The following is a 26,019-nucleotide window of genomic DNA, read 5'->3' as shown; positions in this document are numbered from 1 at the left end:
GGAGGGGATCTGGGACAGAAGTTTAATAAACCAATTTAACCTAAACTTAAGTCTCATACTACAGCTACCCAGGTTTATCTTAAACCAGTTCTGGCCATTTTGAAAGTGGTTTATGTGCCTGAATTTCTTGTTGTGTTAAAAATTTGAACCACTTTTTGATCACTTATACCAGTTTATATGCAATTCCTGTCCCTAGATATCGTGGTAAAAATACTAGGTTTCTCATAGGATGCAGACAAAAGTGCCGTTCCCCGCTGTAACTGAGAAGGCTTTGCAGGAAGTGTTCTGACTTGCAATGATCCCCGGAGCAAACACAAGTTCACTGTTGGTTCCAGAGGGGAGAGCATCTAGCAGCTGCCTGGGAGCCTGCAGCTAGTTTCCCTTAGCAATGGCCCCTCCTCTCTGTGAGGCCGCAAAGTTTTAGAATGGGAGGGGGAAAGAGGGAGCTTGTCCTAGGCATTCCCCAGCCAGTGCTGGAGGGTGAGATGGGAGTATTGGAACCCCTCCACCTTGGTGGGCTTCCAATACACCTGCCCAACCCTCCAGAAGGGGTTGAAAAACCTCCAGACTGAACTCCCTTTGTTCCTTTCCCTCCCCCATTCTAAAAACAGCTCAAGGCTGGCAGGCATCACAGACAGAAGTTACAGAAGATGCTCTGTTTTGCAATGTCTTCATCTGACCATTCATGCAATGGGGGTTCAACTGGCCAGTTTTGAAGCTGCTGCAGCTGTGTACTTGTGCTTGGTTATGGTTATAGACTGCTTTCTGCGGCCAGATCAGCTGAAAATTGTCACTTTTTGTCTATGCCCATAGACGTGTATGAGAGGCAGACACAATAATAGCTATAGCTCTTCCAGCCTGTCAGGGAAATACCTGCTTTGTAAAACATAGGTTATGTACACAGAAACTGCCTACAGGCTTTCAAAATATGACTGCCTTATCTGAAAACTCTTGTATAAAACAGTAAGCATAGCCAAATGCTGCTGCTGAATGCTTGGGCATGACTGCCAGACATCAATAGGACCTATGCAATGGCATCATATATCTCAGTTTAACTCTTAAGAACATTAGCTCTATGACTGTCTGTTATCTCTACCTTTCTGGGCTCTCCTCTAGAGGAGCAAGTATTTGATTTGCTAGACCATGCAGGTCTCTAACATCAAAATATCTGCAGTAAATGCAGAATATGGGGCATTATAATCTGCACTTCACCCATAGTATGCCCATTACAATCAACAGGAAGGCAGTGCAGGGAAGAAATGCAAAATACAGCTCTCTTAATGTGTCATTATGGTACTTGTGGCTCACATTCATGACAGTGCAGAGAGCCACAAAAGACTTTGCACAGGGCAATCAGCAATCTGTAGATACAACAAGCATTTAAGCACATGCTTAACTAAGCAACTGAGTAGTCCCATCAATTTGAATGGGACCACTCATAGGTCTGATAGAAAGGCTGCTAAAATCTAAGAGAAAAACTTGCATTAGCTTCAGTGGAGATTTTGGATTAGGAACTACATTCACAAATTACGTGGGTGTTTATGTGCCTTGCTTGATCAGAGCCAGAGTGTTTGGCCCTGAAGCTGGGCAAACCATCAGCTCTTACAGATAATGGCAATTACAGAAATCAAAATACAAATTGCTTTGATCCCCCGCCCCCTTAAAAAACTTCTCAAAAATTTGCTTTGGGTCAAAAGAAATGTTTTGTTGTGATTTTAAGCGAGGGGGGGGGGCGGCAGGAGGGGTTAATATTATTATTCTTAAATATAATTGAAAAAGAATTGAAGCAGAAAAGTTATTTACGGGGGGGAAAACTGAAATATTTTTAACTTTTTCAATGTGCTGGTTTCTATATGAGCAGCTGGCAAAACCAAGACAAATTTTCAAAAGGTTGTTGTGTTGCTGAATTTACATTGTTCAGTGGGAAGAGGTTTTTTGGGGCGGGGGGGGGAATTACGCAGCTCTGCCCTACTTTGTAGGATCAAGCCGTAAACCCTTAATATGGAATATGTGATGCACAGAACTGTGTGTAGACTATTCTTGCTGTAGTGAATTGAATCTCTACTGAATATTTTATGTTTAATAGCTGCTTTTATGAATAACAGAATTTGGCTGGAACATTTTCTCCCAAAACATTCAGAGACAGAAGCTCAGTGTTTGAACGTACATCTCTAGTGAAGCTTCACATTACTTTTCAAAGCTAGGATTAGAATGGAGTCTATTAGAATTAGAATTCAGTCTATCACGGGTCTGTGGTTAAAAAAAAGAATCAAGCCACTTTTTAAAGTAAATTGTGAAACAAATGTTCTTACAGGCTCAGGTGATTGCTACTGGGAGGCAGAAGACAAAGTGGGCAGAGAGAAAGATCTGTTCCCAGCAAGCCTTTCTGGCCTAGGTTTAAATGGCAGAAGAGTTTTGAATGGAAGTAGTGGCACCCACCATCCCAGAGATGCTGCTAGAAAATTACACAGGGCTATTGCAAAAATGCATATAAATATATGACTTTCAAATTGATTAAATAAAGTACTGTTGCATGCTACATTGTTTCTATTTGGAGCATGGCACCTATAAGAACCTGGAAAAAACCAATTATCTTTATTTGGATCAAAAATATGTATAGAAATGCCTGTTTTGAGGAAAATATCATACATTTTTTTCTTGTTTAACAAAATAAATTAAATATACATGACTTCTGTTTAAACTCTATATAGAATTACAAAAGTTTTATATTTGCGCTTGAATTTATTTCTAGTCCATATAGACATTTAGTATGGTCCTTTGATTTATTTTTTCCTTTCTGGTTTGTTGCTGTTGTTATTTGAACAGTACTGAAGTTAGGTTGGATGAACTGCAAAACGTTATCTGGGGGGGAAAACACACACAATCCTAGGTGCATATTTAGCAAATGCATTCTTTCCCAAAACTGTTTTTTATTTTCTTACTTTTTTTCTCTCTTTTTCTTTGTTATTTATCCATGTATTTTGCATTGACGTAATTAATCCGGTAGCTTGTCACTGTAAGCCACAAGCATCAGACTGAAAATCACAGCTATCGGCATCAGAGAAGGGCAGCATGGTTGGCTTTCTTGACCTTCAACAGTTCAATTATTATTATTAATTATTATTATTATTTCTTAAATATAAATATAAAGATGTTCTGTACAATGTCTTTCCTTCTTTGTTTTCCTGGCAGTGGCAGTAAAGTTTAGCATTGAGAGGAGGTGAGCAGGTTAAAACATTGTGAGAAATACCCCAGAGGGGAAAACACAATACCTTTGATTTGCAGAAATGGCTAGCTCAGTTATCACTGATTGTTGGGCAAAATGACTGTGGCTGAAAAGCATTTGGCATTTCACATCTTAAATATCAATGTATTCTCCAAAGACTCTTGCTCTATTTTGTTCTTTCAGAAGAAGCCACTTGATTGTGTCTCCTGGTGCTTTGGCACTCGACCTCAGGTATTTTCTAGCTTCAGTCATGCTGAGGTAAAAAGGCTTTTCTGTACGTTCCCATGAGTAAAAAGTCTGATAAGCCTAGCACCAAAAAACAGGTGGTATGTGGCAGAGGCAGGAAGACTGATGTCAAGCTGGAATAGCCTTACGGTCTCCTTTTCTCCTTCTCCCTTTTGGCATTGCAACAGAGGAGGGGAAGTTTCATGTCACAGTTTCCTGCCTTATCTGTTGCCATCTTGACTTAAAAATACAAGGTTTTGTTGTTTTTCATGGCTGCTTCTGTGCTGAGATTGGGAATTCCTTCATTATTCCTCATTTACATCCTAATTGTAATAGGTATCTCTTTCGCTCTCTAGTTTTTTTTTAATATAGATATTTATATATATTTATATTTATATATATATCTTTTCTGCTTTGCTTTTTTTTGCTGGCAGTTTAAGCTGACTTGAAGCAGTCTCTTTTGAGGTACCGAGAGAAAAAAGCACAAGGTAGCTACTGAACAGGATGGCCCTTTAACACTGGTAATGAATGTGCTGATGCTGATGAACTTTACCTTCCACGTGTGAGTGAGTGTGAGTGTGGATGTCCGTGTAAATCTTTGGGTACATTTTTGATGCCATGGCTGGGGCCAGCGCAGGTCCTTGAGACAGCAAATGCTGCTGCTGAGCTACATATTCCTCATAGTTTATGGAGGAGATGCAGTCTTTATCGGGAACCTGGGGGACACAGATCCTGTCTCTGGGCTGGGGTCTGTGCACTGGGGCTGCAGCTGGGGGAGAGCATGGCTTCTTCTTGGTTTGACACAGCCACAGGAGGATTGTCCCGAAGATGAAGACTGCTCCAGCAGGTATCCCAATGATTACTGGCCATGGGAGGCTGCTGGCAGAAGAAGGAGCAACGGGCGCGCTGGGTGGCTTAGGATCTGGACATCAGATTTGCATGGTGGAGAATGAGAGAAAGAGATTGAAAGGGTTAATTAAAACCAGGCGAGGAGGATTCAGAACAGATGTCAAACTTAGGCTGGCTTTCCTATAAGCTGTCTGACAACCCAGCCATACTAAGTGAATGGGGAACACAAAGCTGACAGATAAAGTTTAGTGGCTGGTTAGTTTTTGAAAGTCACCGAGAGAACAAACAAATCATTTTCTTTTGTTTAAGCCCTGGAGAAGGAGGGGGTGCTCAGGGGTTATTTTGTTATGCTTTATTTTCCAAATTCCAGTGGCCACACTCGAGCCAGCCCAACAGATGGTTTCCTAGTGCTGGCGCTCAGAGATGGAGCTGGCTTCACTGCCCGGATCGGAAGATGAAACGTGGGACGTGTCACTAATACCTTCCTCATTGTCAGCAGCTCAGAAATCTGAACGGTGTAATCTGGTAACGCAGACCGGCAGCAGGTCCCCTGTTTGCCTCTGCCAGACGTGCGTTCATTAAGCATTTTTTATACTCTTAAGCATCCCTAACTAATGGCAATTCATTTTCTTGGACCTCATAGTCACTCAGTAATGCTCACCCTGGCAACCAGGACCAACAGCAGAAATGTGGTACTTTGTGGATGTGGTCTCTAGTGTCTTGCCTTTGTGGGAACAAAGCTTGGGGAACAGGAAAAAGACTGGTTAACTAACAACCCCTCCCACAGCACCTCTTGGTGCTCTGCTGAAGCAAATGACGACTAGGACCATGTGTGGCATTAAATGTCCCGCCAGAATTGCATGCAGAAAAGTTTACATTCAGGATAGGCCACAGTCATGGCTAGGTTGGCTTAGGCCTGGATTCTGCTACTGCTGGGTCATAAGTCTTCACAGCCGGGACTCGCATGGGGATCATTGCCACAGAACTGGGTGAATCTTATAGCTCATCCCACACCTGTAAGGCTTGCGGTGTGATGCCTTAAGAGAGAGGGATTCATTATTGGCCCCTGGTTGGTGAGCAAGGGAAGAATGGCTCCAGGATCCCCAAGGACTGCACCGGGCAGGGGGGCCTTGTGTCAGACTGCCGGTGACCCACAGTAACCAACCGGGGGGGGGCAAACCTCATTCTCATTTGTGTCACGTGACAGTTTGGCAAGTTTGTGTAACGTATCACTCAGTTTGGAAGCCAAGGTCAATAAAACCCTCTCATTCATACTTAAGGATGAATGAGTCGGAAGACTATGTCTAGTGTGCTGGAGTGAGGGGTCTTGAAGTTGCAAAAGAGCCCTGGGTGAGGCATGGGGAAGGAAGAGGAAAAAGATACTGTGTCCAGGAGTGCCTCCTGTTGTGGGAAGGAGTCCGTTGAGGCCCTGTATGCCACCGATTCCTATGGTCAGTGGTTGAACACTGCAGAAACTGCTAAAAGACAGCAAATTAGAGCAGTGATGAGCAGTGGGAGGAGATCAGTAATGATGATAGGGAGTGGCAGCAGAGCACAGAAATGCTCATGTAAAAATACACCAAGAGCAGAAGCCAGGACAAAGCCTGTAGTTAGGACCTTCTATCTCCACTTTGCCTGGGATTGCCTGCTCCAAACCTGGACTTGGCTGAGCTTAGGCACACCTGTGTATGGGGTGCAATAAGTTTGGCTAGTTTGAAATGTTTCATTTTATGAAGTATAGAAAATCATTAGCAAAGCACAGTTTCAACATTCAAGCTATTTAATTTGATGAAATTTATTCCAATTCTTCCTTTCCTCTTCTCTCATCTCCTCTTGATCACCCTGTCCCCAAAATTATCTTTCAATTTAACAGAGAAATGTCAACAATGAAAGGTGGGTTTTTTTCAGTGAGTTAGAAGAACCTGAAAACTGTGTTGCTTCCTCAGCTATAACTAGCATTTCTAGCATGTTGTTACAATATTTTCCACTTAAGTTGCTAAAGACATGACAGGCTCCTGTGTCCACTGGAAGTTAATGGGAGCTTTGCCATTGACTTTTGCCCATGAGCATCAGTGATGTTCCACTCTGCTAGAAACAGGGTTGGAAGGTGAAATGAACCCAACTGTCCCAAAACAAGACTCTTACCAATATTTATGGGTACTCCTTCCCTCTCAAGAGATTTCAACAATAAATGACTTCGTAAAGTTTTAGGTTTTCAATCTGCTAAAATCTCCTTTTTTCAGAAATGGGAGGTTTATAAGTTAAACAAACAATTCAAACTCAGACTCCTACAACTTCAGCCTAGCTTCTCAGAGTCCACCCTTTCTGCCACCATCAATAAGAGGTCTGTAGGGCTGGATTCTGTGTGCTCAGAAACCCCCTTGGCTCAGCAAGGGCATTCAGCAATGCCTGAGGACTAAAGGGGGGCGTACAACCAGTGGAAGGGAGGAACTGTCACCAAGAAGGAGTACTCCTCCTCGGCCTGTGAGTACAGGAAGGCTATTAGGAAGGCCAAGGCAGAGATGGTACTCCGGCTAGCATCCAGGATTAAAGACAACAAAAAGTCCTTTTTCAAGTACATTGGGAGCATGAAGAGGGCACCAGGCAATGTAGGGCCCCTGCAAGACACAAACGGTAATCATGTGGCTACGCCAGACAAGAAAGCCGATATTTTTACCAGTTTCTTTGTCTGTTTTCTTGAACAGGGACCAGGATATCCCACCTACCACAGGTAGGGACAATCTTGGGGATTGCTCTGTCAGGCCTTCAGTTAGTGCAGATGTAGTTAGGGATCTTCTGGAAGGGCTAGACATTTTTAAATCTGCAGGTCCAGATGCCCTCCACCCAAGGGTGTTGCGGGAGCTGGCAGGGGTCATTGCAGAGCCCTTGGCCAGACTGTATGAGCATTGGTGGTCATCTGGCCAGGTGCCGGGGGATTGGAAACTGGCTAAGGTGGTCCCAATTTTCAAGAAAGGGAGGAAAGAGGACCCAAGTAACTATAGGCCTGTAAGCCTCACTTCAGTGCTCGGGAAGATCTTGGAGAGAATCATCAAGGAGCACGTCTGTGGGGGGCCAGCAGGGGAGATCATGCTCAGGGGCAACCAGCATGGGTTCATCAAAGGCAGGTCCTGCCTGACCATCCTGGTTGCCTTTTATGACCAAGTAACTAAATCCTTGGATGATGGTGTCTCCATGGACATAGTCTTTCTAGACTTTAAGAAGGCCTTTGACACTGTCTCTCACCTCATCCTCATCAATAAATTAAGCGACTGTGGCACTGATGCCTGCACAGTTGGAGGGGTAAAAAATTGGCTGATGGGGCGCACCCAGAGAGTAGTGGTGGACGGGTTGTACTCAACCTGGCGAGATGTGAGCAGTGAGGTACCCCAGGGCTCGGTCTCGCACTGTTTAACATTTTCATCAGCGACTTGGACAAGGGGGTGGAAAGCATGCTGTCCAAGTTTGCTGATGACACTAAGATGTGGGGTGAGGTGGACACACTTGAAGGCAGAGAGAGGCTGCAAATAGATTTAGACAGACTATAAAAGTGGGCAGACAAGAATAGGATGGGGTTCAACGTAGACAAGTGCAGGGTGCTACGCCTTGGGAGAAGGAATCCACAGCAGACATATAAGCTGGGGAGCTCCCTTCTTGAAAGCACAGGCAGAAAGGGATCTTGGAGTCATTATTGACTCCAAGATGAATATGAGCCACCAATGCCAGCCCGCAGCCAGCAAGGCCAGCCATACCTTGTCACGCATCCAAAGGTGCATCTCAAGCCGGTCCAGAGAGGTGATCCTCCCTCTCTATGTGACACTGGTCAGGCTGCAGCTGGAGTACTGTGTCCAGTACTGGGCGCCACACTTCAAGAGTATGTGGCCAGTTTGGAGAGGGTTGGGAGGAGGGCCACCCACTTGGTGAGAGGGCAGCAGGACAGGCCCTACGAGGAGAGACTGAGGGACCCAAACCCCTTCAGCCTGGTGGCTGCCTACAAACTCAACAGGGGAGATCATCAGCAAATAGGTAGAGCCCTTTTCTCCCCAGCACCGCCTGGGGTGACAAGGAACAATGGTAATAAGCTGATGGAGAATAGGTTTAGCTTAGAGATCAGAAAGCAATTTTTTACAGTTAGGACGGCCAAAATCTGGAACCAACTTCCCAGGGAAGTGGTCCTCGCCTCTAACTTGGGCAAATTCAAGAGGAGGTTGGATTATCACCTGTCTGGGGTCTTGCAAACCCAGCATTCATTCCTGCCTGTGGCAGGGGTTCAGGCTAGATGATCTGTTCAGGTCCCTCCTGACCCTAGCTACTATGAAACTATGATTTGGGCTGTCATTTAAGGCAATGGAAAGTTTCCATTGACTTTAATAGCATCAAAGCCTTACAGCTGGGAAACTCCACTGCCGTCACGTTGTATTCTCAGTGACTGCACACTAGGATTGCACAGCTGGGACTATTGGGCTGCATGACTGGTATTTGGTAAATAAGTCTGCTGATGGTGCACAAGAGAGAACAGAAACCTGCTCACCCTTACTTAGTGGCAGGGCTAAAGGGAGAAAGCAGAAGTGAGGAGTTATTCCTGCCACTCAGTAGGGAAGATCTGACTGGATTCACACGGGGCAAAGAGGAATCAGGAGGTGCTCTCAATTTATAAATTCACAGCACGGCAGAACCAGGTTGCAGGAGGACAAAAGGGAAAGAAAAAAGGTGAGGCTGCAGGTTCCAGCTGCGGAGGAAAGGGCAGAGCTTGTGGGACAGGAGGAAGCAGCTGTGAGTTTAACAACTTCCTTGGGATCAAGATAGGCATTAAGAAGCCAATTACATTGTCTTTTGCACCTATTCTCTGCCTGCCACTGTGATCTGCATATAGCTGCCCTTCTCCTCTTGTTTTATCAGATTCTCCCATTGTTTCCTTTTATCAGCAAAGTAAAACAAATGGGAGAAAGAGACGATGTTCAGCTCCTCTAACTCCTGTGTTTCTTCTGTAGGATGAAGCACAGCCTGGCAGCACAACACATCTTCCCAGCCCTTCTGTAGCACAAAAACTAAGGAATATGGTTACTGACTCCAGCCAGACCCATTCACTACTTAGTAGCCTACACGGAGACTCTGCTAGGGGAAGAGGTTGACTGAAAAAACCCACCATAATCAACCCCAGAAATAGCAGTAGCTTCTGTCTTCCTGTCTAATGCTCACCACTTGCTGACCTGGTGTGAATCAGCATAGGACCATTGAAGTCGCTGGAGCTTAAGCATGAAGGGAGCTACGCTGATATACATCAGCTCAGGATCTTGGGTGCATCGACACATGAAATGAAGGCGATGTGATAAACTCCAAAGCAGTTTGCACCAGAGTACACTGTTCCCAGGCTCAGCATCTACACATGCATCCAGGAAAGCAGCACTGAGCCACGGCAGAGCAGCCTTAGGGTGATGGCAGGCTCAGGGGGTCACCCCCAGACTCTGGGTGGTGGCATCAAGTCGCAGAGGTGCAGATTAGTGCACAAGAGTGCCAAAACTGCAGAGCCTTGTGGCTAGGCAGCAGGCAGGAGTTTGGTCCCCTGCTGCCTGGGCACAATTCATGCCCGTGGTCACCGCCTACGCATGTGTTGAGTCGCACTTAATTACTCCACTGTAAGACAGTACAGCAGAGTTAATTAGGTTACTGTGCCCTAATACTAGCACACATGTAGACTGTGATGCTTTAGTGTGGATCTGATTAGTGTACTCCACAGTAAAGCGTGCATGCAGATGCCCCCAGTGAATGCAACAGTGCCACAGGACAGTACACAGCCCAAGAGCAGGACAGAAAGTCCCTGCCACCCCCTGCTCACCTGGTAACACCGTGAGGAAAGCACTGCGAAAGCTGTATCCCATTGTGTTTGCCCCCAGGCAGATGTACATGCCAGCATCCTCTTCCTTGGCTCGTGTTATCATCAGTTTGTTTAAGTAGGAGCCATCGGGGCGGGACCAGACCTCCCCAGTGGGCAGCACGACAAACTTCTGCCCCCCGACATCGATGGTGGAATTGTACTTGTTCTCAGTGCCATACTCTACCCTCTTCAGCCACTGGATGACAGGCTTGACGTCGCTGCGGACCTTGCACTGGAACGAGGTGGTCCCACCATAATCCACTGTGGTGTTCACAGGATGCGTTCCCGTGAGGATGGGCTTGGACCGTGTCCTCTCTGAAAATAGAGATCAGATGTGGCTTAGATAAAGATTGCATTTATGCCTGCTTGTAATCTTTCACATATAGAATCTGCAAATCCTTCCTTCGGCAGTACACGAGGGCCCTCGAATACTTGTCTAAGGGGTCGTCGTTCCTATCTTGACAGTGATTAAGCTAGCTTTCAAACCAGAGACACTGGTGTTCATCAACATTAACTGAAGTAGCACAGTCCAGCCCCAAAACTAAGTAGACCCCTCCTGCTGTCTGTTGAGAGCAGTACAAGCTCGATACACAGAGCTGCATTTCTAGATACCTATGCTACAGAACTATGCTAGGCAAAGTTATTTGGGTAAATGTAATATCTTTTGTTAGACCAAACGAATAGCTGAAAAAAAAATGTTCTTTGCAAGCTTTTGGGCACAGGCACCCTTCTTCAGACATAGGGAGTGCTTAGGGATGTGCATTGCCAGTGCGCAGTAGTGGAGGGCATGGGACTCCCCAACACTTACTAAATGAGCTACTAACCCCCCTTTGGCACAACTGCAGTACTCCAGGGCAAGGCCTAACCATTGTTATCCAGAGAGTAGATGAAGCGAAGTGAAGAGGAGGCAGGGCTGTGCTGCTGAATGGACCCAGAGGTGAAAGCATGATGCGTGAGGTCCAGGGGTGGCTGCAGTCACAATTTCCCTTCCTACAAGTAACAGAGGGAACGTGTTTCCTGAATCCCTATGCTAGGCTTTCACAGTGCACTTTGGCCCCTGGGGCACATGCTATGTTGCAGTTATACTTTTGTTCTGGAACAGGGGCAATAAGTGCCCTGGGAAAGACTGAGAAGGGCAAAGAGCAATGCCACTTCCTCTGGCCAAGGAACCATGTAACGTGTCAAGTCGACTATTATGCCACAAGCTTACTTGGAGTGGACCATGCGGGTGGTCAGCTCTGCTTGGGAGGCAGGTACAGGTAATCTTACAGGCAATGGTGGAGCCCTGCATGTTCTCTGCCGAAGCTTCAGGCTTTTGTGCACTTTATCCAGGGGGCTCTACTGTGAGGCCACAGCTGGCTCAGGAGAGTTGCAGAAAGGGTCAGAAGTGTTCTCTATTGCATCATGGCCTAGGCTCTCCACAGGTCTTCCAGACTGACCAAAGGAGAGGAGACGAGCAGTACTTCCTTACTCCACCTCCCACACTAACTGGTGGATGCTGGTGAGTGGGGGCTGTGTGCCCTTCCCGTGTGCAGAACTGCTACTTCGGTGTGTGCTTCTTGCAATGTCCCACCAGGGTTGGCCAAATGCCTTTGGGAACCTGGCACTGAGAAGGGGGTGGAGGGGCTGGTCATGTCTGAAGGAAGTTTAAATGTGGGAAGGACGGCTTAAGCCACCCCGTCTACCTCTATTTACTAATACTTTCTCTGGACTAACTGTAAAACCTGGAGCAGCCTGTTGGCTGAGGAGAGCTCCAGAGGCCTCTTGCCTCCCTAGCCAGGCAACAAGGGAGCCAGAGGCCTCCCTTGCCTCCCTAGTCTAGGAGAGTCTTCCCCTGCTCGTTAGGGCATCAAGACATCACAACACAAAATTAGAAACATTAATATCCTAAATGACCCTAGTTCTAAATGACCACACTGGCCTACTATTATTATGCTATGAATATTTATGGTGTTCAACACCTTGTAAATTTAAAGACTATCCTTTATTTTCAATGACACAATCTATTCTTATGCTGGCATCAAAAAGTCCATATTTACAATCAGTTTTTAGACAGTCATGTCTGACATGCCAGAGTTTTCCCTCTCCTGGGCAGAGGGAAAGGCCTTGGTCACACAGTCATTCTCAATAGATAGAGGGCATAACTACACAAGACACTACTGTGCAGTGGTTACTGAGCCTTTATTTAGTACTTATATAACCAAATACTAAATCAATGCATAGTAACCAACCCATCAGCAGCAGTGGCAAATGACTTTTAAGTGACTCTACTGTGCAGTAGCCTAATAATACCATGCAGTAGTGTATTAACATTGTTGGTGCTGTGATGTGCTATTGCAGTATTATTCAGCTACTGAACAGTTAGAGTCTCGTGTATATGTGCCCACTGGCTTTCTAACAGCAACCACTGTTGGACTGGATAAGTAAACAGCCAGTTCCCAGCAGTGCTGCACAAGCTCTGACACAGAAGGAAGGAGCAATGCTTCATTCTCCTCTGGGTCACTGTAGGATGCAATAGGTGCTATCAACAATATCCTTGAGATGCATCAGAGAACATGAGCAACAGCTGTACCATGGGCACAGCTGGAGAGTACTCAGCCCAGACCAGAGTATAGGCTCAGGGAAAAAAATAGTCAAGGATATTGAATAAAACCTGAAATGAGCTGCAGCATGTTGTTAAAATAGGAAAAAGTCTGTGAAAACCATTTAATACTCTTATCTACTTGGTTCTGGTTCCTGCTTCAGTTCCCGCTTTCTCTCCTTGCCAGAAAAGGCTAATGAAAACAAAGGTTACATCCATCTTCAGGTTGATAAAAACCAAGATAAACAGGGACCACTCTCCAACAAAGAAAAGGGGCTTTTCCCCGCCTGTGCTGTCTGGTTTTGATGAAGTGAAAATGCCACATCTGACATTAGGATGGGGCTTGATTCATTTCCCTGTCTCTGCTCCTGGTTTTAGTGTAAACACATGTTTTTACTGTCTCCACACAGCTGCATCTTTATCAATACCAGATGTCCAGCAGGTCTCTGCATTTGGAGCACAACAGAACTCCCTGCATGTGCTTTTAATTCCTGTTATGATGGAGAAAGGGAGTTACCAGAGTACAGATCTTTACCTCGAAGGAGGCACTTTCACACCGGGATATATTTTCTCATATGCCCATGCTTAAGCACATGCATGGACAGATGAACAACACACTTTCCATGTGGTACTTTGCAGACTCCCATGCCCCCATTCCCGGTAATCCAAGGTATTTGATCTTTCCCCCTATCTTCTCCTTTTTCTTGAATTTGCAGTTTCATCATTATTTCCATGGTAACATCCTATGATGTCATAAACAAAACATGATTTTGGAATAGGAGCTCTTCCTCCCTTAGACTGGGTTGCTTTTTCACTATCATCATCTCACTGTGGAAGACAGGAGATTAACGCCACAAAATCAGAAAGGTTAGATAGGAGCAAGATAATCACCTGCTATTTCAAAAGCCAGATTTTCAAAGATGTTCACATAACTGAAGATGCAGAAGAAGCTGACTGGGTTTTTGGCTCTCCCCCTCTGTGTCAGTCTGCACTTTCTAGCATTTAAATACTTTTAGAGATCTGGTTGTCAGTGCTTTGTCTGGGTAATGACTCCAGTGACAGGACTTCTATAAATTCTCTTGCATGACTGCTCTGTAGGAAGAGGTATCTTCTGCCTGACATCCAGCCTAAGTTTTCCATTGATTAATGCCATTCAGTGTAACCCTGTGGCAGCTGTATTCACTTAAACTACTTCTCTAGCTCTCCTCAGACATATGGAAGGCCTTACCTGACTCCAACAAAGTCATTAGTGGATGTAGAAGCAGAGTACTCTCACCCTTGAAGTGACTACGTCAGCTGTCCGGGATTTTCTCTGAAGGCATATCACATTGTGATCTCTGATCATAGGGACAGTACTGATTCCTATGCATCTCCCGCCCACTCTGGGAGCCTTTCTCCCCAGACACAGTAACCTGTATTTATCCAGGATATGATTATGTCCTGCCCATGCTTCAGACCTCTCTATCATTGATTGTGAAGAATGGCTTCTCTGTTTTCAGTGACGCATGCAACACCTCCCCATCTAGTTTCCTCTGTGCATTTAGATACTCGCAGTGCACACCGATTTTGGTGCTATGTCCCAGAGGGCAGTACTTACGGATTACTTCAACTTTGTACGTTGCATTAATTTCCCCAACTCTGTTGAACACTCGGCACGTGTATTTGCCACTGTCCTCTGGCTTCAAGTTCTTCAAATTTAGTGTCCATTTCTTTTTCTTGTTCTCCCCAATCTCCTGCGGGGTGAGGGGCTTATTGTCCTTCAGCCAGGTAATGTCAGGTCGCGGGTTCCCACTGGCAACACATTTCAGGCGGACGGAGCTCCCAACAGGACGTGCGATCACTCTCCGCCTCATCTTGGCCGGTTGTGTGAACCTGGGCCGGGCTGCGAAAGACATTAAACATTGACTATAATAGGCAAGGTCCATGATGGATGATACAGCCGGGGGGTGATTCTGCTGCCAGCTGATTCTGCCCTCTTCATTTCTGAGGCATCTAGCTCCAAATAAGCCAGGAGTGCCCATGTATCACTAGTGCATACACTGGCAAAGACAGCTTCCTTCAGTAAAGTAGGTCCTATGTAGGTTCATAAATTTTAAAGCTGAGATAATCTGTAATATAGTTGCATTGCTTGAACCAACTGCCTTAAGTACTACCCACCTACTGATGTAGGTCAATGTCTCGGTGCCATAACTGAAGACAGAATTTAGACACGGATGGCATCTATACATGTGATCTGGGATAGGGGGGTGGGCGCTTTAATTAGAGCAACACTGTGAGCTGCTCTAATTAAACTGCCTGTAGCCTTACGTGTATTCAGGATCCCATGCTTCGAAATGGCCATGAGAGCGTTTTCAATAAAGTTCATCCGATGAGCTTTAGTTAAAGCGCCCCTGCCACCATTCTGAAACATGGTGATGCTGAATATACATGACACGGAGGCTGCTGGAGCATGCTAATTAGCGTGGACCAGCAGACTCAATTAATCAAGTGTGCGCCGCCACATGCTAATTAGCACGTCAGAGCAGAGCTTCGTCATGTGTAGAGGTGCACACAGTTTACATTAGAGTTACTATCATGTTTTGGACATTGATGCTTTATATTCCCTGGTTTTAGCTGTGATCAGAAGCAGACAGGTAAAAGTCCCCCAAGGCTGGCTGTTCTCGTGATCTCTCTGTGAAGAGCTAAACACCTCAAGTACGTACCGGCTTTAATGAGAGAAGAGAGGGCTCAGCATCTCTCAAAACATAGTCAACCATACCATAAAGTCAGGGAAATTGGGAAGCTAACCTAGTTCTCTCCAGATCGCTATACCAATTCTGCCAAGCCCATAGGTTTCGACTATGACTGGACATTCAGGCTTTTCCACGCTGATCTGAACCTTCCAAGATTCACCCAGTATTGCTTTATGAAGTATACACAGCAAAAAATCACCACTTGCAAGAACAAAACAAGGCACAGACTTTTGTGATTAGTAAGAACTACAACCCAATGTCACCCAAGTAGCAGATGAGCAGATAGAGTACTCCTCAAGCTACCAGTAGACTTGAGGAAGAGTTGTGGGTTATGTTCCAACCTTACCTTACTAGAGATGGAGAAGCACAAATATTTTCACTACTGCACCCAAAAGAACAAATTCTCAAGTGGAAGTTCACATGGAACCAAATCCTCAGTTCAGAATAATGGGATACAATCTTCTAAAGACCCACAGGAAATTAACCTTTAAACTCCCATCAACTTTCAATTATTGTTTAATGACTTTCTCTGTCCCTCTTCAGGGGAAAACAGGTGACATAGTCTTATTCAAGTGGCTTTATTACTTTTGCTGAGTATCCTTCCTGTATAGCCATTAGAAGGTCTAACTGATCAAAATAACGTAAAATACAATAGTCCTAAGAATGTAGAAATGTCTTCAAATGCTGGATTCAAGGCGAGAATCATAACTAACAGCAGCGTGGAGTAATTTAGAAGAAAGCATAAATTCCCACAAGCACTCAAACTGTGCTCTACAATAACCACTGCTACAGGAACATTGCTAATCCTAGTTCCTCCACTTACTATTAATTTATTCTCTTTGGCCTGAGTCCTACCTAGACTCTTTCTATTCCAAAAATATTCCTGAAAAATTACCTTCCTCTCACTACCCTTGGACCATGGTCCCCTCTTCTCATTCTAACTTCTTTCCCGCACCCGCTGGCTCTGCGCAGCATCACCCCTATTTCCTCCTTGTTTCCTAACTCCCACCATTTTTCTGCTTAGGTCCAGAGCCAAGTGCCTCTGTGCTTTCTTGTGTGCTACCTTCTTCACTGGCAATATCCACTCTGATCCTTTCTTTCTTTAAATTCCAAGTCCTTTCCTTCCACTGTCTTTCCAGTGACCCGCCTTTCCCCACCAGCCTAATAAAATCTCAATCAGGAGCTGTTCCTCCCAGCCCCAGCAGCAGCAAACAAACTGCATATCTCAAGATAATCAGCAGAGATCCTGGTTTTCTCTATTGACAAATCCCAAATTCTCCGATTTAAAAACCCCAAATCCACATTTTCCACAATTAAAATGAAACATCACCACACACACACACATCCCCTATATATATCTAGGTATCAGTTGAACACAATGTTTTATTGATATATTTAAAGCAATTCAGAAGCCTACCAGTGCCTTGGTCATTATAATAAAATAAATTCTAAATACCTATACATTTTGGCATTTGATTTTGGTTTTTTTAATCATGGAAAATTAGAGCTCCCCCTGCCCCCTTCACTCATCAGGATGCAGGTCCAGCTGCAGCTCCCCTCCTCCCCCTGCTGCTTGGTGGCACTCAGCAGCCCTGATATGCCAGTGCCCTGCCCCCCGTCCATGCCCAAGCCCCCTCCCCCTCCCCTGCCTTGTTGGTGTCCCTCACTCCCAGCCCACAGCCACCCCAGCCCTGTTGGTGCCCCTCACTCCTGACCTACTGCCCCCTGCCCCCAGCCTCCCAGTGTGTGAGGAAAGGGTGGGTGTGTGGGGAAGGGCAGGTGTGTGCACAGGCAATGGGGAGGAGGGAGGTCATGGGCCTCCCCAGATTTCTCTGCCCACAGCATGGTGCAGGGCTGCAGCTGGACCAGCTCAAGGCAGAAGCCACCTCCATGGCCCAGCGGGCAGGATCTGGCACAGGAGGGAGCACTGCGCTGCCATGGCCACCAAGGTGAAGCACCCTGAACCGGTAAGAAAGTGAACTCAAGTTTGCTTTTCAAAAGTGAAAGGGGGCAGAGCCCTGCAGTGGCCCATACCAGGCACCAGGAGGCACTAGACCTCACCTCCCAGCCTGACACCCAGTGGGGGAGTTGGGTGATTTCCCCAGCCAAGCTCCCTCTTCAGCCTCCAGTCTGCTGAGGAGGGACCCCCCACCAGACCTCCAGCTGGGGTCTCCCTAGCGCTGGGGGAGGAAAGAAGCCCCCAGTGGGGTGTTTCTCCCTCTCTCCCTGTACCTGGAGCCAGTCCCCCTAGCCATGCCCCCTCCTCAGTCCAGGGAGCCTGAGAAGCGGGCCTGGGGGGGAACCCACCCTGTCCCCTGGACCCCAGCCAGGGTCTCCCTTGCAAAAGGGAAAGTGGGGAGGGAGGAAGCCTCCAGCAAAGTGCCTCTTCCCCTCTCTCTTCCCATGCCTGGAGCCAGTCCCCCTAGACATACCTCCTCCTCAGTCCAGGCTGGCTGAACCCTCCCTTCCACCTGGACCCCAAGCTGGGGTCTCCCTGGTGTTGGGGAAGGGGGGAAAGGGGAACCACTAGCGGGGTGCTTCTTCTCCCCCCCTGCTCAACCTGGAGCCAGGAGCTGGGCTGATCACCTGGCCATGCCCCCTCCTTGGCCAGCAGGCTGGCTGAGGAGGGAGTGGGGGGGATGGTCCCCATCCAGCTCTGGTCCCCCACACTGTGCCAGGTGCAGGGATGAGGGAGCCCTCAGTAAGGGCCTTTTCCGCCCCCCACCCCCCACTCCCTCCTCAGCTGGTCTGCCAGCCAAGCAGGAGGCATGGCTGGGTGATTGACCCAGCTCCCAGCTGCGGGGAAGCCTGCAGTGGGGGCGTTACTCCCGCACCTGAGCCAGGAGCTGCTCGGATCACCTGGCCACCAGACCAGCTGAGGAGGGAGTGTGTGTGTGTGGGGGGGAAATGGCTCCCTCTGAGGGCTCCCCACCCCCAGTGCTGGGCACAGCACAGCCAGGGGTCCAAAGGCGGGCTAGGGTAGGGGGGCATTTGCCCCCCACTCGCTCTGAAGCTGCCCTGCTGGCAAAGCAGGGAGCATGGCCAGATGGTTGGCCCAGCTCCCAGCTGCAGAGAAGCCCACAGTGGGGGCTTTACTCTCCCACTTGAGCCGGGAGCCAGCCCGATCACCCAGCCATACCCCAGCTCAGTGACTGGCTAAGGAGGGAGTGTGGGGGGAAACAGCTCCCTCTTGCCCTGGCTTTGGACCCTCAGCCAGGCTGTGCCCATCACAGGGCATGGGAAGCCCATAATGGGGGCCATTTCCCCCTCCCCTACTCCCTCCTCAGCTGACCCAGTAGCCATGGAGGGAGTGCAGCCATATGATTGTCCTGGCTCCCAGCTCAGGTGGGACTGCGAGCTTCCCTGCAGCCAGGCCAATCAGTCAGTGATATCTGCTGCTCAGCCAGCAGGCCAGCTGAGAAGGGCTGGGAAGGAAAAACAGCAGCCTCCTCCTCCTCCCTCTCCCACCCCTTTCCAGACCCCTGCTGCTGTCCCAGAAGCTACCAAATGATCACGGCCCCTAGCACCGCTGCTTCACGGAAGCTGGCTCAGGGGGTCAGAGCATTGGCTGCCCTGTGCCTCCTGGGCAGAGCTGCAGGCCGTGGCCTTGTCCCTGCCCAGGAGCTGGGCCCTGCTGCCTCTGCCAGCTGAGGTGGGTGGCAGGGAGGAAAAATGCCCACCCCATGCCCAAAGGAGGGGGAAGCTGGCCATGTGGGCATTAGTCTCCTGCCCCAGCTAGAAGCTGGGTTGATTCCCCAGCCGAGAAGGAGGTGAGGTGGGGAAATCCATCCTGCTCATGGCTGCTGGAGATGGAAAAGTCCCTGCTGGCAACTGGGGGCAGAGCCAGCCCTGCTCTGTTGGAGCAGAGCATGCAGCCCAAGGCTGCAGAGCATGCTGGGGGATTGTGATTTAACTTAAACCATAAAGGGATCTGGGACAGAAGTTTCATGAACCCAAATCATTTAAATGTGGTACTACATTGTACCGGGTTTATTTTAAAGCCGTTTCAGCCATTTTTAAACTGGTTTATGTGCACTGAACTTTTATTCTGTTACAGGTTTAAACCAGTTTCTGATTATTCTAACCAGTTTATGAGTAACTTCTGTCCCTAGCCATTGGGTTGACTGTTGCCATCAAGTCCTGCACTGGTGTAGAGCAGCACTAACATTGCCAGGGGAATGGCAGGAGTCTCTCTCTCAGAGCTCCCCAGGTGAATTGGGTGAATCTCACTATTCGTCATAGGAAGGTGCACCATGCTGATGTAGTGGGGGGGAGCAACATCCACAAGATGCCCGGAGGACATTAGCTGAGAGCAGTCCTTATGCCCAGAAAAGACTTTGGACTGGTTTCTGGCTCTTGTCAGCACTCAGGGATGGAAGAGGCTGGTATGCAGCTCCCTGTGAGCAAGACTGTCAGTCCACGAGCCTCTCCTCATACATTTGGAAGAAAGAAGCCAGTCCCCTCAGGGGTCTGGGTATGTCCCCCACACACTGGCCTTAGACTGAGCCATATCCTCTTGATAGGAAACACCCAGTAGTACATCTTCAGGGTCCTTTCTTGTGTGAACAGCCACCTGCCTCCATTGCCACCCCCTGCCCCTTGGCTGTCCTTTTGGGTCTCAGCCATGTGATGTTATTTCAAACTCTTATGCAGAAATGCTTTGCTCTCCATGCACAGCCTTTCATGTGTAATCTAATGAAGTGGAGAAGCTCCAGCACGAATGTACTAGCAGCGACAGCTGAGCCAGCAAGTGTGACATACTAGCCCATGCCATAGTTTTTGGTGTGTAAATCGCTGGGTATTCCCTTGATCATCTTCTGAAACAGGAGGCTTCCCTTCCAGTGCAAACAATCGTGCTCCTGGAGAGCTAGTTAACCCCTACGGCACCTCGCACTGTGAGCACTCAAGCGCATGAGGTTTAAGCACCAGCCCTGGGACCCACATGTTAATAGAGCCGCAGGGTGCTGCCTTTATGGATGTGGAATGCCAGTCTGTGGGGCGAGGAAGAGGTTAACAGCCAGCCATGAAATGCGTCTAAATTGTTATCTTCTAATAAGGCAATAAATTAGTCAGAGCGCATGCAGGGCAGGCCCATGTAAGGTTACATATCCACGGGATGGGATTCCAGCACCAGGGTCAACGTATCACGGAGCAGGTCAAGAAGAGGCATATCCACTAATAATTTTTCGTATTGACTGATGAGTTAATAATCCCATGTCACTGCCCATACCCGCTCTCTGGTTCCAGGCAAATATTTCCATTATTTTTTTCCCCTCACTGGGCAGGTACAATATTGTGAAACAGAAACGGCATCTTTCCTCACTGCGCCAGTTAACAGCAACTCTGGTTTTAACTCTCATTCTGGGCTCTGAGAATCTTTGTTTGAAATCTTATGTTCACCTGCTTTACAATCCCTCTCCCAGACACTGCAGGTAAAGCAATACTTTGCAGGCTGCTTTTTTTTTTTTCCTTCTGAAGGTTAAGTGATTACTGTGGCCTCCAAAGCTGCTCCATCCTGTGTGCAGTATACTGAAACCAGATCCCATTTACACAGTCCTGAAATGTTTCCTTGACAAAAGCCTGAATTGGGTAAGTTCAGAGAGGCCAGTTAACAAAAGGAGAAAGAAGGAGAAATACAGAGAGGGAAGAAACAGAGAGGCAAGAGTGAGAGAGCAGGAGAGAGAGGCATAAAGGGCCGTGAGTTTGCATTTACAAAATAGCTGTCCCCAAATCAGGACAAGACTTTTGCTTGATTAACTGCCCGAGCTCCCCATTACAAAGCATCTCTATGTTATTTATACCTTGCACAACAGTCCAGCTACACCGCTCAGGGTGTGCTTTGTACGCATGGACTGCACATTGGTACAGTTTTAAATGCTGCCATCAGAAAGGCTGAGGGAAAGCATGAGTCGAGAGAGACAACAGGACAGTGTGGGCAGGTTTCTTGCTGAAATTTTGTTTACTGGAAGACTTCATCAGCCTAATTAAAATGAAAAAATTCACAAAGGGATGTTGCAGAGAGTCTTAGTTGAACAGATTCTTTTCCCTGAGGAATATCTCACAAGCGAATGGATTAGTCCCAAGTGTCATGCCATGAAATGGAGAGAGTTAATGCTACATATGCAGATGCCTAATTTATTAAGACCAGCCAAAACTACCTCCAGGGGGCACACCAGCCATGGAATCCTATTTTTCCTCTTGTATTCCTTACAGAAATGAGGCAAGAATAGAGATTTGCACTGGTTTCCTTTCCTAATGTGAGGAATGACCCAGTTATTCCTCCCATCTCTGTCTCCCTTTATCAAACTTGTCTCATCTCAAAATGACACATCCCCTCCATCGAACTTGAACCCTTCACAAGAAAACAAGCACAATCTCTGCCTAGAACCTGAACTGTAACACAATATTGTCATTGACTGTCTACTGCCAGCTCCTGGAGGAGACTCTTCTTAGCTCAACTGGTATAGGCTTGCCCCTTTGAAGCAAATGCTTTCCATCCTTACTATGCCATGAAGATACTATCTAGCCATGCTGCATGGCATGATGACACCCATGAAGCTGGTCGATGGCCACCTACATGTCACACATCATCAACAAACAAAATATTAAAAAGGGATGAATGAAACTGTGCTGCAAAAGCAACGTTGAGCTAGTGACACCTCTGAAGTGTCGGTTCACATCTCGCCCATGTCTGTGGTGGCCAACAGCAGTTTTGCTTATTTTCTTTTAGAGGAGAGCTTAACCCAAACCTTGGACTTACACAACTTGAAGCAATTCTGCTCTGGTTTGAATTATAATAGCTGCTGTTGCTGTAGAATAGCATCGACCCAAACCCTACGTTCTAGCACCCCTCAGCATTGAGAAGGTCTTGAATTTGCCTTAAAAATAGTGAAAAATGAGATTTTCAAAAATGCTTAGCATTGGTTCAACTCTGCCCTTCATGAAATCAAAGTTCCTACTTGATTTCAGGGGGAGCAAATATACGCCGGCTCAGGGTGCCATTTTAAAACCCCAGAGTAAACTTCAATACGATTGTCATGGAGAACCCCTCTGAGGTCAGCAAAAGGCCGCGTGTGTAAGGGAAAACCACAGCCCAGGGAATGAATTCAGGACAAAACTGTCTTGAGAGGGAGCCAAAGATCCACTGTGGGTCACAAGCCACATTTCATGGGGCAAAGCAACACTGAAATCAGAGTAGATCAGTTCAGACTGATGCATTCACAGATTCACAGAAGTTTAGAGCTGGAAGGGACCTCGTGAGATCATTGGGTCCAGCCCCCCTGCTCTGGGCAGGAAAGACTGCTGGGGTCATATAACCATTCAGTGGAGAGTATCTGGTATTTGACCATTGCTAATAACAAATCGGTCTTTGCACAGAATTTTGTACCTGGCCTTTTCCATCCATTCAGTGCACTTCTTTGGTTCTGATTATGATGGCTAGCACTGATGAGAATATGAAGGAAATATAAAGAAAAAAAAACCCTCCTCTCTTCCTTACCCCACTGCTTTCCAGAATGGTCTTCATATTCTCCATTGGAGCCTTCAGGTACCTGGCTGTCCTTTCCTGAGCTGGCATCATCTGCAGAAAAACGAAAGGGAAGGATGTTAAAAATGTCCCCGCACAGGACTGTTTGAACCAGAGGATGGAAGGGAATTGTACTGGCTTTGGGAGGCACCACACTGCTGAAATGCACTTAATGTGCATTTTGCATTCAATATCCTGGCTCCAGCAGCCGAGCAGTTTAATGAACAATTTTGTTTGCTGCTTTATGAGCTTTTCGGCAGGCTACTAACATGATGGGAGATTAATCAATGTTTCCATTAATAGCTGACAAAAGCCCCTTTGTTTATGTTTACAGGTTGCTGTTCCCTTGGAAGAGCTGATCCATTCTACCCTCCATGCAAATAATGGTATAAATCAAAATTACAGCTAATTAAACCCAGGAGGTGGGAGAGACTTATGTGATCAGTCATACAGAACGCAAGGAGTGGAATTCTGGCAACAATTTTACCTTGCAGCTTCCAGAAAGGGCCAGGAAAGCAAACAGGCTTATTGGGGTCAAACAAACCCTCAAAGATGTTGAAAGAAAAGCTTTGGGCAAGAAGGCAATGTTGAGTACAGATGCTATTTAAAAATATAAATTAAGAACACAGGAACGTGTTGGGCTAAACCAATGATCCATCTAGTCCCATTTTCCTACCATCATAATTATAGTCTATTATCCCACTGCCTAGAAGCTGTGATTGTGCTCCACTGTACAAAGCAAGAGCAGCCTCTGCCCTTCATTGCTGACAATCTAACTAGACAAAACAGACAAAAGGTAGGAGAAAAACAAATGTTTTTTATTATCCGCTTTTTAAAGACAGGGAAATTAGGTTCAGAGAATTGCCCACAGTTACATAATTTATCAGTGTCAGAACCAGGATTAGAACCATGGTCGTGCGACATGGTAATGGCATCTCATCGGTTGGACCGCAGTTCAGCCCATGAGTTGCTCAGGTCAAAATGAGCTAATGCAGGTGGCTGAAGTGAGGGATCCTTACTTCAGCACCTACACACACTGTCTGATTTGAAGTAGGACATTTTACATGGGTCAAGGCTGCACAGCTGGGCTAGGGACAGAAGTTACACATAAACCAGCTTAAGTGATTAGAAACTGGTTTAAACCTGTAACAGAATACAAATTCAGTGCACATAAATCAGTTTCAAAGTGGATGGAACTGGTTTAAGGTAAATTTGGTTGAATGCAGTATCTGATTTAGGTCAAACTGATTTATGAAACTTCTGTCCCAGACCTCTTCTTAGTTCAAGTTAAATCAGAGTCCCCCAGCATGCCCTGCAGCCCTAGGCTGTGCTCTCTGTTCCAGAGAGCGGGGATGGCCCCACCCCTCTGCTCCCTAGCTGGAGCAGTGAGAGCTGGCTCACTGCCCTCCTCCCCCAGGCAAGTCCCTGCTGGGGTCTGGGCCAGGGAGGGCAGTTAAACTTCCCTTCCCCTGAGTACGGAGCTGCCCTACCCTGCTTACTCAGTTCTGGCTGCAACTGTGGACTACAGATCCCAGAGGCACCTGGAAGCAGAAGAGGTAGTGATGAGCAACACTGCAGAGTCCTGTTGTTGTGAGTCTAGACTGAAAATCCAAGAGACCTTGGGGGCAGCAAGAAGAAGTGAACTCACCACCCATGCTGTCTACATGCCAGAAAGCCATGCTGTAGCACCCTCCTGCTTCTGGCTTGAGCCGCTGCAGGCATGTGGCTGCATTTCCTGAATCAAAAGTGAATGTCTGTTTGTTTGCTTATTGGTTCAATCTCTGCAGCTTAGACTAACCTGTAAAGACTGAATCAATTCAGCCTGAGGCTTTCTGACTGTCTGCACTTAGCCTTGGAGACTGGCCCTTAGTCACCTTGCACCAAGCCCACCAATATAAGCAAAAAACTTACATGGAGCTCAAAAAAAACCACAGGACCTTACGTCCAGAGAAGGGGAGAGACTAAATACCAGACGGAAACTGCCTAAAGCCTGCAGGAAAAGAATCTAGAGACTAAAAGAGGGGCTTAATCTTGAATATAATCTCAGTTGCAGAATGGGAGAAAATAATGTAGTGTTTATAACTACATACCTAGAACTCCTTAGAAATAATAGATCTGGTCTTTGAGCTCTCTCACAAACACTGTAGTACTCATACAGTTTAGTGGAGCTTTTGTTGAAGAACATATACTTAACCCCACGTCTTCCTTGACCCCAGTGCCTGCCACACTGGAAAATGGCCTGGCCTCTTTAGCATCAGCGACTTTATGCCCGCACGTGCAGTGCTCTCATTTGCTGCTGTCTCTTAAACAGCATGCGGGGAGGAAGCCTGAGATGCCATGCAGGGCGTCCCCCCTTGTCCCTGACAAATTTTTCTGCTCTGTCTGTAGTTACTTTAGCAGAGTTTCCCCAGAGGTATGTGCAGCTGTCACTTAGGAGGGAAAAGAAAACTTTCAAGGCAGCAGTGTGTGGGGTTGTTACTTCAGCAGATCACTCAAGCTTTTTTCCCCTCCCCCCCCCCTCGTCACTGAGAACACTGAAGGCTTTCAGAAGGGCTCAGGCCTGCTCACACCCAAGCCGTCTGGAAGCAGTGTGAAATGGAGTTGCCTCAGGCTCTTAAAACCAGTTCTCCCTCAGTAAAAACATATAGGACCAGGTTTGCCTCTGCTTGAGTAATGAGCACCAGCCCATACACCCACCCACTGGCACAGACCTTCCAATGTGCAGAAGCAAGTATCCGTTGCACTGTCTCACAAATGGGACTTTGGGACTATGGTGCATGAGAAAAATCCATGTACATATACAGGCACATATGCATGCACACACACACACACACACACACACACACGTGCATGACATATATGACTATATATCCTATATATGCATGCATATCATATATGTATACATGCATGCAAGAATACATACCTATGTATATGTATATATGCATGCATCACTTTTCCTGTTCACTCTTGGTCATCGCTTACAAATGACAAACAGGTTCTTTTTGCGTA

General features: G+C 46.9%; 1 protein-coding gene across 2 annotated transcripts in view; it reads right to left on the bottom strand.

The window, feature by feature from the left end:
* Positions 1-793: 793 nt before the first annotated feature.
* Positions 794-26,019, bottom strand: part of FGFRL1 (fibroblast growth factor receptor-like 1) — a 244,843-nt gene continuing 219,617 nt past the window's right edge. For both annotated transcript variants that reach the window (XM_019552957.1, XM_019552958.1), the window contains exons 4-7: positions 22,984-23,064; positions 14,351-14,635; positions 10,134-10,487; positions 794-4,373 (exon numbers count right to left, since the gene is read on the bottom strand). In XM_019552957.1, the coding sequence (XP_019408502.1) occupies positions 3,964-4,373; positions 10,134-10,487; positions 14,351-14,635; positions 22,984-23,064 (1,130 nt within the window). In that variant the 3' untranslated portion in view covers positions 794-3,963. The remainder of the gene's footprint in view (positions 4,374-10,133; positions 10,488-14,350; positions 14,636-22,983; positions 23,065-26,019) is intronic.

The sequence above is a fragment of the Crocodylus porosus genome, unplaced genomic scaffold (assembly GCF_001723895.1).
Source record: "Crocodylus porosus isolate Cpor-Errol unplaced genomic scaffold, CroPor_comp1, whole genome shotgun sequence".
NCBI lineage: Eukaryota > Metazoa > Chordata > Crocodylia > Crocodylidae > Crocodylus > Crocodylus porosus.
Note: the sequence above shows the minus strand (reverse complement) of the source record. Positions and strands in the feature narration are given on the sequence as shown.